The following is a 14,412-nucleotide window of genomic DNA, read 5'->3' on the forward strand; positions in this document are numbered from 1 at the left end:
ATCAGGATTTTCTCTTCCTCCAGAGGAGAACATAGGGAATAAGAATTTTGCATTCCTGATATATCTTCCTCCCTTTTTAGTTTCAACGTTATATTTCCTGTTCTCTAACTTCTCCTTGATTACCCCTTCTTCTCTTCGGTCCGATACCCAAACTTTAGCGTTTTCTGGGTAATCCTTGACCTGGGTCACTCTATGTCTTTTATTGAACTGTTGTTCCTGTTTCCTCTTTTCTTCCATTTGTCTAAGTCTATATCTATTGTGATTTGGAGTGGCTGGAAGTAGAGTTGCTTTATTCACTGGTAGATTTGTTCTTAAAATCCGTCCCATTAATAGTTGTGATGGGCTATAACCACATTCCTTTGGCATCGTATTGTATGCCAATAAGCCCAGATGTCTATCCTTACACTTCTTTAATATGTTTTTGAAGATTTTCACACCACTTTCAGCTTGACCATTGCACTGATGATGGTATGGTGAACTAGTTTCCACTGTGAAGTCGTATTCTGATTTGAATAGTTCCCATTCTTCTGATAGAAATTGCACACCTGAGTCTGATCTAATTGACTCGGGGATGCCATGCTTTTCAAACGATGTCTTCATTGATTTAATCAATATTGCCGTTGAACAGTTAGATACCTTATATACATCGATGTATTTGGAATAATAATCCATGAGAATTATGTATTTATCATTGTTGAATTCACAAAAATCTACTCCGATTTTCTGCCAGGGTCTTTCAGGAACCTCTGTAGGAATCATAGGATGGCGAGGAGGCACTCTGTCAGCAATGCATTGCGGGCAATAGGTTACTTTTTGTTCGATGTGATGATTAATTTTGGGCCACCATACTGACATTTTAGCCCTTTCTTTACATCTTTTAATACCTTGATGACCTTGATGAATATTATCTAACATTTCTTTTCTCAAGGATGGAGGAATCACTATTTGATTATTTCTCATAAGTATATCTTCATTGATCGACAATTCTGCTTGATGATCCCAGTATTCTTTTAATCTTTCATTTTATAGGTTCTTATTTTTAGGCCATCCTTGAATTGTAATATCTAACAAATCCTGTAATTCTTCTCTTTGATTTTTTATTATTACATCTAATTTATTAGATGATACTGGGATTGATTGAACTACTGTTCTTACACATGCTTCTGCTTCTTCTGCAAGTTTCTCAATATCTTCCTCTTCAGTTTTGTTGATTGGCGCTCTTGATAACGTGTCGGCAGTTGTTAATTGTTTTCCTGGTACCCACAATATGTCGTACGAATATCTCATTAATCTCATTTTAAATCTCTGAACTCTTAGCGGCAGTTCATCCAAACCCTTACTACTTAAGAGAGGAATCAGAGGTTTATGATCAGTTTGAATTTGAAACTTCAATCCTGTTATAAAATTTTTGAAACGTTCACATGCCCATACTATTGCATAAGCCTCCTTTTCAATTTGTGCATATTTCTGTTGAGTCGGTGTTAAGCTCTTTGATGCGTAGGCCACAGGTTTTAAATGTCCTTGATGTTCTTGCAAAAGTGTTGCACCCAAACCATAAGCTGATGAATCGGCCGAAATTATAGTTCTCCTTTTCAAATTGAATGGTATTAAGGCAGGAGTTGTTTGTAAACTCTTTAAGGCTGTTTTAAATGATTGTTCTTGACTAGGACCCCAAACAAAAGCCCTATCTTTTTTTAGTAGTTCCCTCAGTGGTTGAACGATATCAGCAAGGTTTTCTATGAATTTTCCGACATGATTCAACATCCCTAGAAATCTCCTAACACTTCCCACATCACTGGGTGTGGGGAAATCGATTATTGCTTGTAAGTGTTTGGGATCTGCTTGAATCATACCAGAAGAAATAATGTGACCTAAGAATGAAATCTTTGTTTTTCCTATTTCACACTTGTCATTTAAGGTAACTCCTTCTTTTTCCAATTCTTGTAACACTCGGTCTAGTCTGCTGTCATGCTCGGGTTTACTTTCTCCGGTAATTAAAATATCATCCATATAACACAAAATTCCTGGGATGTCTCCAATAATACTTTTCATCCTGTTACAAAATATTTCCGGGGCTGTTGAAATTCCGAAGGGAAGTCTTTTAAAACAAAATCTACCAAATGGTGTTATAAATGTTGTCAATTTTGAGGAACCCTCATCTAGCGGTATTTGCCAAAACCCCGAATTAGCATCTAATTTTGAATACCATTTGGAATTCCCTAGACATCCAAGTAAGTCCTCAACAGTATTAAAAACGTTATTTTCTCTCTGTAAATGGTTGTTTAAAGCTGAAGGATCAATGCATATTCTTACACTACCATTAGGTTTAGGTCTTACCACCATTGGATGACACCACTCCGTAGGTCCGCAAACTTCTTCAATGATTCCCGCTTCAACCATTCTTTTAAGTTCATTTTTCACTTTTTCTCTTAATGGAATAGGTATGTTTCTAGGAGTTTTTAACTCCATCGGTACCGCATTTTGTTTCAGTTTAAGTTGAGCTCCTTTCTTCATCTTACCAATCCCATTAAATAAACTTGGATATTTATTCTTGATCTTCTGTAGGTCTGTGTTGATATTCTGGTTGCTACAATATTCACTTGACTGAATGTCATTTTTAACTCCTCTGATGACCCTTAAGAACCCTAGGGCTGAGATGCATGGTTTCCCAATCAATGCTTCCTCTTGACCATTGATCACATATATTGTTTGACAAGTTGTTTTATTCTTATACTTAATTACACCTTCAAATTTACCTAAAACTGTTAAATACTTCCCCCCAGGTGTTTTTAAAACAATGTTTGATTTAGTCAATAATTTGTTTCTAGCCATTCTTGGAGGCACAATCGTCACGTCGGCTCCACTGTCAATCTTGAAATGTTCCAATTTCCCATCAAGTTTTACATCAATTTCAAATTCATTCTGTTTATTGTAGTTCCTTGTTGTCGCTCTTATTTTCTTAACTTCAGCTCTGTTAATGTAATACCCGTCCTCGCTTCTATTATCCTGTTCCAATCTGTTCTCGGTATTTTCCTGAATTTGATTCAGGGTTGGGTTTCTGTATTTATTGTTCTGATTTCTGTATTTATTATTCTGTCTCTTTTTACAACATCGGCTGAAGTGTCCTTGCAATCCACAGTAGTAGCATTCAATATTCTGAGCAGGACATTTCTCCTTAGGATGCCTCTGTCCTCCACAGTAAAAACAATTAGAAGTATATTGTCTTATGTTTTGTTTCAAGTTCGGATGTTTTTTCACTTGGTCTATTTCTGCAAAATCTTGTTCTCTTGATCTGTTAACAGTAATTTGTTGGTTCTTTATAATTTCACTTTGTTTCAATCTATTTATTGTTTCATGCAAGGTTAGGTCAGCCATCAGTTGAAGTTCCTTAGATAACTTTGAATCTGTTATTCCAACAATGAGTTTATCCCTAATAAGGCTGTCTTTCATGTCTTTGTAATCACATGAAGAAGCTAATTGATGTACATCTGTTATAAAATCGGATATCGGTTCATTTTGCTTTTGTACTCGTTGATTGAATTTCGCTCTCTCATAGGTCAAATTCACCCTTGGTGTAAAATACTTATTAAGTTTTTCCACAACTTTATCATAAGTCTTTTCATCTTCTTCTGTTACTCCTGCTGCTATTAATACATTTTCTGCATTATCACCCATGGATATTATAAGGAAATTTACTTGCTTTTCTCCATCTATTTGATCTAAATTGGTAGCATTTCTGTACCTATTGAACTTTTTTAACCATGGGCCCCAATCTTCTGGTTTAAAGGAGTATTTATCAATGAAGCCCAATGTTGCTGAATGTTGTGTCATTTTAGATGTTTGTCTTCTTACTGTTATATCTGAGTTTTCTGAGTCTGACATTGTAATGCAGCATATATATTAGACACCCTGTTACTCAATTTATTGGGTCTTTACCGCTGCCACCATGTTGTGCCCTTAAATATATTAAATTAAAACCCATTTTGTTAGAGCCACTTCTTTCATTGTATTTAATAACAAAATCCAAAACTTAAAGTAAACATGAAACAATAATATATCAAACCAGATGACCAGCAAATAAACAAACTATTAATGTAGACCTCAGGACAGTTATACTTCAGCACTCAATAATTTTTACTCTTTTTTAGCTGGTAATAGCTAAAGTATGTAAGAAACTTACTTGGTCAAATTTGGGTATAATATTTTAAACAAAATAACTCAAAGATTTGTTATGTATTACTAGTTGATATGATATTACATATGCTGAATTAATGTTGCTTATTTAATTGAAGATGCATATTATCACTCGTGCAATATTGTTGTAGTAATATTCACAATCGGGCAAGTTTACGGGTTTCTCCAGCAGATGATGACGACCACCCTTGGAGTCTTTGTGTGGCGTCGTCTGCTAGGCTCACCCTGAGCATAGCCTTACACTACAGCTGAGTTACTGTTGCTGGATTGGCCAGTTCAGTCACGTGTTGCTATAACAGTTTTCGTCTATTGGCCATAAAATAGACACACTCCAAAACCTTTTAAGGTAGTTGCTCTAGCAATCACTTACAGGCAACAAGTGGGGTGTTAACATATATAAATAGTGTGGAAATACTTTTGTTGCATATAAAACCTGTTATACTCGATAGTTGACAGTTGATACTGTTTCATAATACGATTCAGTTTATTGACTAAAAATATAAAAATATGTTTAAAAATATAACGTGTATCGCATAGTTTGTATCGCTACAACTCTGTGATACAAAAAGAAAGGTCGAAAAAGTATGGCATGTCAATAAAAGAAAGGTGGACGAAAAAGGAAAGTCAAGGTTTATACTTGGACATTAGTATGAGATATAAATATTGAGAATAACTACTACACTCATTCACTAGCACTATTCAACCTTAGCAACTGTTCTATATCATACTTATATAGATGAGGACATATCTATACATTTTATAACATGACTAAAACAGAGTGTATTCAACTTTGCTAATCTATTCTCGTGTATGATATTCTGTAGCCTCGATTCTAACTAAGCGAGTTTAATGAAGTGTGGCCTGAAATTGTGTTCACCTCTGCTTATCCACGCATTGCACAACAGCTCTCTGTAAAAATGTTTTGCCAATGATGTGTTTTTGATATTTTGGCATCCTTATAAAGAGATTCTGTATAAGTTTTGTAAGAGCTTACTTTTGTCAAATACATTAACTACTGCTACGAACATAAATGGAATAATAATGTTAAATTTTACTATAACATCTACTTTACATTAGCAGGTAAATATGTTTTGATGATGGAAATTAATCGTGACATTACACTTTCATACATGTCTCACATTAAAACCCAAACAGATGTAAGACGCTTATCAGAATCGAGCAAGTATTGTTTGCAAAGGTTAATCCGTCCTAGTGAACTACGATAAAATTCAGGCACTACTAAATTGGTTTATATCGGATTTGGTTTATTAACTCAAGTGGCGAAAGTGAGTTTATCTAAGGAGTCGCAAGATCAGCACAGTACAGCCTACACGAGGGTCCGCGGGCTGTTTAGGACCCTGGCAATATTGGACCATCGAAATTGATTTTTCCCAAACGTAAAATGTATCAAGTGATTGCTATTTGTTTTTGTAAGTATTTTTGTGTATATTTTACCTTAATATAGTTAAAGTAAAATGTCTAGTGCAGCAAAAAAAAATTGATAGGCTTATTACTTTGAATCGTAGTACTGTATTGCCGACTTGGATTTCTGACATCATTTTTTGCAAAAAAAGGTTTTATAGGACCAGACTTCAGTGTGATAGTAATCAGCAGTTTTATTCTTTGGGATACAGGGTTGACTAGAAAAATGTATTTCGTCATTTCTGAATGTCATTGGAATTACAATATACAGAGCAATATTAATACGAAAGTGCATTTTAAGTCTGTCTAGGAAATGGTCGCAGCGGTTTATTCTGAAGGATGTGGAGGATGTTTTGTGCGATTTTCACTATGGAAAAGTAACGACATGTCATGTGTGATATACCTGTAGGCGACCTCATCTAACTTCATACTGTACTATTTTGCTTTGCATCTCCTGAAGTATGCATACGACTGTGCACAAAACCAATATAAATAGTTATTTTAAATAACATCTCTGATAGCAGGGACAGCTTTATATTAATTAATCTACGAATACTTTAAACTCGTGTTCATTGAATAAGAGTCCTGACAAAATATTACCTACCACCTTCCACGTATAACAAACAATTCTTAGTTGTTTAGCAAAGTTCAAGGTAGCTATAACGGCGGTGTAACATTAACATACTAAATCTTGAGAGGTGATCTTAAGTAACTGGACTGTTTATACCAGTAAACAGCAATTTTTAAATGTAGATGGAGGTTAAGATTGAGATTATGAACGGCCTTAAAACTTGTCAACCCCCTAATGGCGTTTTCCAAGGGAGTTTGAAATTGACAGGTTGCATCCCCGACATATGCAATAACATTTGAGGATTAGGGCCACTTCGTCTTGAAGCGTGTATGATTCTCTTATGTAAAATTCCAGTGGCGTAGATCACCATCAAAGAAATGGGTAATATCTCCACCGACACATTTCACTTAAAATAGATCTGATCCACGAATTAGTATAATCAAAGTTAAAATACTGACTTGAATTTTTATATTTTTTCAATATTCAACGTCAAAATACTTACCAGAATTGCCTTTAAAAAATGTTCGAGTCACGTAAAAGTTAAAGTGTCGGTTCTTTATTTACTTATCACAGTTCCTGGCCCCCAGAGAAGGCTGATTGTCCCTCTCCCTCAAGGTGTCACGTCTTACCCCCCCCCCCCCCACAACCACCAAACCACCACAACCTCTGACATCAGGTTTAGCTGCTGTTGTTCCACGTGCCGCAACCAAACTCTCGCCACTCGTTTTAATCAAGTCCTGTTCCATAATCTACAAGATAATATAAGTTAAGTAACAATATCCTTAATTTTTTCCTAATTTTCCAATCCTTTACAAAAAATAAAATACCATATTTATAATTTGTAAGAAACAGATATCCGAGGGATGGGGTGGAGAGCCCTTGCATAGTGTAGCAGTTTTAACAGATAGCTGTCGAAAGCAATGCTGACAAACCCCTGATGGCTATTTCAAATCATGTAAATATTAATATTGCTAACTGGTAGTTCTGCTGATGTTGCTTCTACCTGGCTGCTGGCTGCAAACTAACACCAGCTGACTAATTACAAGGGATCACAGACTCCTGGGTCCAGCGATGTTATGTTCTTGTTAATGCACATCACTCAATTAATCAGGCAAGAATCTACATGGTGGTCAAAACATTACCTTTAGTAATCTTTATTTTTTTACAACATTCTGACAAAGCATAAAACTTCTACTCATATTTTTAGAGATTAACTAATATTACAATAATTATTTGTTATTTAAATAATTGTTATAATTCACAATAACAAGAATAAAAATAATACTTAAGGTCTATTAACTTTTAGTCAATGCAACCAACAAGAATCATCCACTCATCATTTCAATGTGTAATTTAACCCTTAATGTATATTGAAATATTTTTAAAACTACCATCTGATGACAATGGTACGTTAGCAAGGATTAAGTTACATGGAAACTGGCTTAAACATGAAGTCATGACCGAATTGTCAAAAATATTCTTAGTCAGCCAGCACATTTCGTACCTGTAATTCATTGCAATTTGAGTAGTATCTGATCAATTGTGTATATGAAAATATAATCAAGCTGATACGTCATAATATTATAGATATTCTAAGTGTTTATCTAATGCAGAAATATCTACAAATCTTGGAAAATCATTGATACATACATGTTTTAACGAAAAGATACATCACACACATGTTCGTCCATTTAACGGTAAATTACCAAACGAGCATTTGTGTATCTCAACAAACTTAACAATAACGTTAACACCACTGTGTTCCTTGGGGTGAGAGCGTTGAAAACAAAGAAATAGTCAACGATTCATAAAAATATAACCATGCAATTATACTGAACCATTTGTAACCGTTTCAGCTATTGGCTAATGGCTAGTTTGAATTGTTTTATACTACATGTACCGTGCAAACTTGTTGCATACTAGATAAACACAGGAAAGAGCCTAATGAGGTGTACACTGTACACGTAAAGAGTGTAGGAATTACGCAGAAGCCCTGTGGCACACCTTTTCACATACAACACACATAGGCTGTTGATATCTCCCCTAGATCTGTATACTGTATGCGTAAATTTACCAGTAAGCTATTTGTTTTATTATAACATTTGACTATTAATACAACAGTATCCAATTGTCAAGGGTATAATTCACCGATGCATTGTAATAAAAAAAAACTTGAATTCCAAAAGTAATTGGCTTTGCTCGATCAAAAATTTGGCTAATGAAAGAAAACACTTTATGGAACTGTGTTTTAATCGATCAAATAGCCAACTACATTTGTTAGATCAGAATGGTATAGATTTTCTAAATTGAGACTTTGTTAACACAAGTAGTTTACGTCATCAGTACATGCTTTTTGTTACCAAACGAAAGTTTACTATCCTTGGTCAGAATTACGTCCTTATTACACTGGTCACATGTTTATTAACGAGTTAAGTACTTAGGTTATGAACAATAACATAGTTGTCTTGTACAACTAGTGCCACTGTGTATCAATAGATGATTTTTGTCTCCAGACGGAAGTTTAATATCCGTGACCACAACCTTATAACGCTGCAGACACTTATTGCTTTAAAAGAAAAGTTGGACTGTGACAACAAATGCTAAGCAGTTACAGTATATAATGTTGGTGTTTTATAATATTGGTGTGTGGTCACCTCTGTCGAATATTTGTCCATGATCAACTATCGTTTTTCATAAATAAATACCCAACAATTAAATTATAAGTCCATGTTTTTTTTTGTAATACAGAAATACGCGCTTTTCTTTATTTGGTCAGTTTGAAATCAAACGTTAACTTTATCCAACAGTTGTATTGAAAATAGTTTAAAACTATTTGTCAAATCTGTGCTTTTAATTTTGAACTGTTACGACCAAGGCTGGATAGGTAGTTTTGACACCGTCGCATCTTGTTCATGTTAAAGTTATAAAAAGTAAATTAAAATATAATCTAGAGTTAGTTAACGAAGAAACAGCTTTTTTATTAGGCAAGTTTTCTTAAAACATTAAAAATTCTCACAAAACATCAAAATTCAGTAAAGTCTAACTTGGAATACTAAAAGCTTGTAATATAAGTTAGACTTTACTGAATTTTGATGTTTTGTGAAGGTTTTTAATGTTATAAGACAACTTACTAAATAAAAAACAGTTTCTTCATCAACTAACTCTAGATAATATTTGTATTTACTTTTTTTAACTTTTAACATGAACAAGTATTTATTTTGTTCTAAGCTACCTACTTGATTTGGTTAATTATTTATCCTGTAGAAATGAGAAACCATGTTGACAAAATTAAGGAGTTTTTACAAAGTTATACTGATAGGCTATATTTTTAACAATGACTGATGTAGTTGAATAAAATATAAATTATACATATTCTGCATGACCATACTTCAACAGCATTCAATTATCGTATATCCATTGTTAATTAATCAACATCTACAAACCTTGTTGTGTGATGGAAGATTTTTCACAGCCTCCAGCGGCGGGTCGCTGTTGATATTTGTGCAATGTTTAGAGGTTCAGTGATGGTTGTAGGAGGGGTATTCCATAATCAGCAGCTTGCCGCCATTCCGCCAAGACAATGACACTTGATGCCGACGAAAAATACGAAATAGCTTTCTTTGTTTCTGTCAAGACGTCAGCCGTCTCTTGACAAGTCTTTGCTGTTTGTGGTTTCAATATTTCAGATTATTGAAGCTCGCTGACTCAATTTAAATTTGTTTTTAAGAATAATATACAATAGGAAATACCAGCCTTAGTGGTTGAATAACGTTTTTTAGAGTAAAGTAAACAATATGTACTACATTTTAGAAATACACGATTTAATCTGAAGTATGGGTAATGAATTTTTTTGTTTTTGTTTTGTGCATTACAAAATACGTAGGAAGTGGTGGTCTGCCAAAAGCTTGTAATTATGTTTTGGTATTGGTGGATGTTTGTTTCAAGCTTTCCATTCAACCATGAAAGTGGCAAAGTTGATAAAGTCTAATAGAGTTAAATGTACAACAATAATTCACTCGTACATTGGTATTATCTGCGTTTACATACACACAAAAAACTCAAAACATCTTCAACGGATAAGTGGTTTTTATTAAATATTAAATGTTCATTATCATAAACCGAATTAATTGGAAAGAGTAAATGTGGAATCTTTTCTAATTTATGGTGAAAAATTTACGTATTGCAAGTCTATTGCTATGTATAGCAGCATTTTCGGTACTTACGTATTATACGGAGGCCACTTATTTTACAGCGCGCTGCGGCGGTTAGGTTAGGTTGGGTTATCATAAGTTTTTATGACTCATCTCGCATAGTTCGATTCATAACGAAACTAGGAAAGTTCTACAAACATATTTATGATAACCCAACTTAACCCAACCGCCGCAGCGCGCTGTAAAATAAGTGGCCTCCGTATAATACGTAAGTACCGCATTGTCTATTAATTCCATATAAATACTTCAATTGTAATTAAAAAATATAAAATTAAAACCTTATCAAGTCAGGAGCACAAAATAAAATTCTCTTGAAACTTCGTTGCCACTAAAATATAAATAAAAAATTGATCGTATTCTACCATCATAGTTAACAACTGAAAGCAGCTTCTTAAAAAAACCAAGTCAAATAAAAAAAACAATTGTATGGACGTTTTACAACTACTAAGCCAAGATAACAAACTTATGTACCTATCTAATGACATCACTAGGTAGTTGATATTTTCATAGACGACGTATAAAACCATAGACCAATTATTGGCCAAAGAACCCACAGTGCCTGATGGCTGTTTGTCGTACGACTTCTCAAAGAACACTTTCTGTATTCACTTATATTTTGAAATCTCTTCTAGCGCACTTCTATCAATGTGAAATTTACAACCCTATTTAAAATCTCAAATTTTTAACTTAGGTTAACATATTAACTCATTTCATTAGGATGTCATTCAAAAAGCACTAAGGTGCATTCAAGTTAAATTTGATCGATCGAATATTTATCGACTATTATTACGAATCGACAACTTCAAAGTGTTTGAAATATTTGATGAGGCCTAATGGTAGTTGGCTTGTGTTGATAGACAAATCTAAACTTTCCCTTCATCGATTTTAGTGAACAGCTTAGTTTCGGACTGATGTGTAATACAATGCTGGGTTCGAGTATGTTGGGGTTGGAAAATTATTATCAGACAGTATTCTTAGGTTTTTAATATACACATTTTTGTTTAAAATACCGTATCGATACTTTCAAAATCAAACTATGGCAACAAAATGAAGTCATATACTTATGTTATAACATGGAATATGGAAAGTGTTTTTAGAGCAACGGTTGTATATTTCTTATACACAAGCCCCAAGTAAAACAGTATTATCATTCGAGTGAAGTTTATGACGGAAGATATATATTTTTTTTTTCCAAAAACAGCCCAAACGGGTTTGATTAAAACGCTGTATGTTATGGTCTATTTGACTCTAAACAACCTGGTAAAACAATCTTGAAAATTTTGACATTCTTTGAGTCGTCTAAAAACCCCGTCGAATACGCTTTCAAGCATTTCTTGAGGAATCTCTTAAACCTCTTCGGCGATTCTCTGCCTGAGATAGAGTAGGTATCTTAATCTTGTATCTTGTAGGGGTGGAAATGGAAATCTTGATTCAAGATTCGTCCAAGAGTTCTCCTATAAATTTTAAGTACCAAGGACTGCTTCCTGGTGGACCTCATTGGACTTTGAGGGACTGCGACTCGTACTCTCTTCACATTGGCTGGTTCACTCATTGTTGCAATATTTATCATCTGGTAGCTAAAAAAATGTACAGTTCTCATTGCCCCACCCTATACAAGCTATGCGAGGTGACACATTCTAATGCCAGCGACATTTACACTTATGAGAGGAGTTAGCTTGTTCGATTTTCATTCTACGGGAATTGCAGACTCATCTTGTCTAAAGGTAGACCTTGGGGACTTGGTAAATGATATTATCCAGGGTTTGTTTGAGTTTAGTCTGAACACATTGGTTCTACGAAATAGTGAATAGTATATCTGGGTAATAGTGAAACTCATGTACATTGCATAATGGACATATAGATTCATAGCTCAATAGCAATGAATCAATGAATTCTAGCTTAAATCGAATATTGATGGCCATATAGGAAGTAAATAATAAAGACCCAAGTAGACATATGTATGTTAAGGTATTGTACCATAAATAATGAAAATAGGTTAGCCTTGGTACTTATTTGTATGCGGCTTTAAGTTTATATCCAACGTTGATAATCATTTATGAAAAGTTCACAGTTGCTGGAAACATCAAATTTTCTAAAAAATATTGAGATGTAATTTATATTTTAAAAGGCGATGCAAATGCAAAAAGAAGGCAATACGCGGTTACTTGTGAAAAGGTCACAATTTCATGCTTCTCAAATCCAACCGTCACATTTCCTGACACAAAAACTTAACGTTTCTGTTGTGACGATTGTTGTCAAACGAGTAGTAAGCTTTGCCAGCTCCACTTTATGATACATTCCTTCTACCAAACAGACGTTGAGTATCAAGTGAAATAGGAATCACGGCTACAATGGTTTAAATCTGTTATTATCTGTGGTATACAATTTGCCCTGTTGTTTACGGGATGGTAAATGAGGTATACCAATCCACAAGCCACACGTTTTGCCCTGACAGTAAACAAATTATAAATATATTATATAGTGTAGAGTAAACAACCAAATCAATAAGAATAATTGTTATAAATATTGATAATTCCTATGAATTAGGATTATATTAATGAAAATTAAATTCAGAACGGATTTCAATTAGTTTAATTAACAACTTTTCTTCTTTACTTTAGAAGGGTAGGGCTATGTTTTGGGATTTTTCCTTGGATATTTTAAACTGTTATCCGATAGTTTAAAATTTTAGGAAATCAAATAAATATTAAAAATTCCAATAAATTAAAAAAATATGTTATTGTGAAGATATGTCTAAACCGCTGAAACCTCGTCGTACGCTGTCTTCGTGGCCGGCGTATAATTTGAACTTTAGTTGAAATCATTGACGTTTAGTGTAATTTATGTACCACAATGCAATACGGATTAAATTCGTTGTATATTAATTTATTTGACTTAAATGCAGTATTATTAATGTTTAAAGAAATAAATAATGCGATGATATAAGACTTAATATTTAAGTTTAGGCTTGTGTATGTCATGGTGATACAAAAGAGTTGGAGACTTACTTTGATAGTTGGATAACTAAATAAGTTACATTACATTCCAGGCGCAATGGTCTCTAGAATATTAATAATGAATTTTTCCTACAGTCACCCGACAAAATTGGCTTCCTTGTACTGTTTATAGTACAGAAAGCTGATAATTGCTGCATATTTATACTTTGCCGTACGGTTTATACTTTGTCGTACGGTTTAAACTTTGCCGCACATCATGATTCCAACGAAACAACACAAAACAGCGTGGTTCTATTATGCACGTAATCCGTGTACACTTGGAAATAGGTTGGCAACACTTAAAGATAATAATACTATGAGCAGCTGATTGACTATTATAACTACGATTTAACCTGTCATTTCGTGTTTATAGTTTCGGTATTTCTGAACTTTCTGGACTTTTCTTTTAAACGTTTTTAAAACATTCCTACGATATTAATAAACAAGATAATACCTTTAAAGCATTTTTTTAGGCGCGGAAACCACTTCAAATTACAAAAACATACGGAACTATATTCTCAAAACGCGGAGCACATTTCTTGCCGAAGAAAAATAGCGGAGTGATACGGACCGGGTACTACTTTCTCTAGGAGGGCACCTATTTGTGTTGCCAGCTGAACCTAAAAACGTGTTGTATAGTGTTTGAAAGACTAATTATTTATATGCTTTAGTGACTGTTGGACAAATATAATGTGTAACACGAGTGCAAAAGGCCTTTGATGCACTCGAGATCATTCCACACTCGCCTGCGGCTCGTGCGTAAACATTGCTCTCGTGTGCAGCAAAGTGCCACTTTACCCACTAGTTACACCAATATCTATTTCATATAACATCAACAAGCCTTTACATCAAAGTAAATTATCGTATCACTATCCTAAATAGAATCTCTCAGTGGCAACGTGTTTAGAATGGGAATTTTTTAGACAAAGCGAGGCTAAAGTCTAAGTAAGTACAGGGCGTTTGGTTTTGACTTACTTGACTTATTTCCTGTCACTCCTTGGCGGAGCATAGGGCCTCT

General features: G+C 34.2%; 1 protein-coding gene across 1 annotated transcript; it reads right to left on the bottom strand.

The window, feature by feature from the left end:
• Positions 1 to 431: 431 nt before the first annotated feature.
• Positions 432 to 3,882, bottom strand: LOC129001203 (uncharacterized). Its single transcript, XM_054428420.1, has 3 exons — positions 2,319 to 3,882; positions 1,156 to 1,253; positions 432 to 527 (listed from the first exon to the last, which is right to left on the bottom strand). Exons 1-3 carry the CDS (start codon positions 3,880 to 3,882, stop codon positions 432 to 434), a joined length of 1,758 nt encoding a protein of 585 aa, XP_054284395.1.
• Between the last annotated feature and the right edge of the window lie 10,530 nt (positions 3,883 to 14,412).

This window comes from Macrosteles quadrilineatus, unplaced genomic scaffold (assembly GCF_028750875.1).
Source record: "Macrosteles quadrilineatus isolate MER2022 unplaced genomic scaffold, UCM_ALF_1.0 Scaffold_1__1_contigs__length_201487025, whole genome shotgun sequence".
Taxonomy (NCBI): Eukaryota; Metazoa; Arthropoda; class Insecta; order Hemiptera; family Cicadellidae; genus Macrosteles; species Macrosteles quadrilineatus.

Coding starts and splice junctions, on each gene's coding strand:
- LOC129001203 (XM_054428420.1), bottom strand. CDS start 3,882: ATGTCAGACTCAGAAAACTCAGATATAACAGTAAGAAGACAAACATCT. Junction 1,254..2,318: donor GGTAAGACCTAAACCTAATG/GTAGTGTAAGAA, acceptor TGTGGGTACCAG/GAAAACAATTAACAACTGCC. Junction 528..1,155: donor CAGAAGAAGCAGAAGCATGT/GTAAGAACAGTA, acceptor AATTTCTATCAG/AAGAATGGGAACTATTCAAA.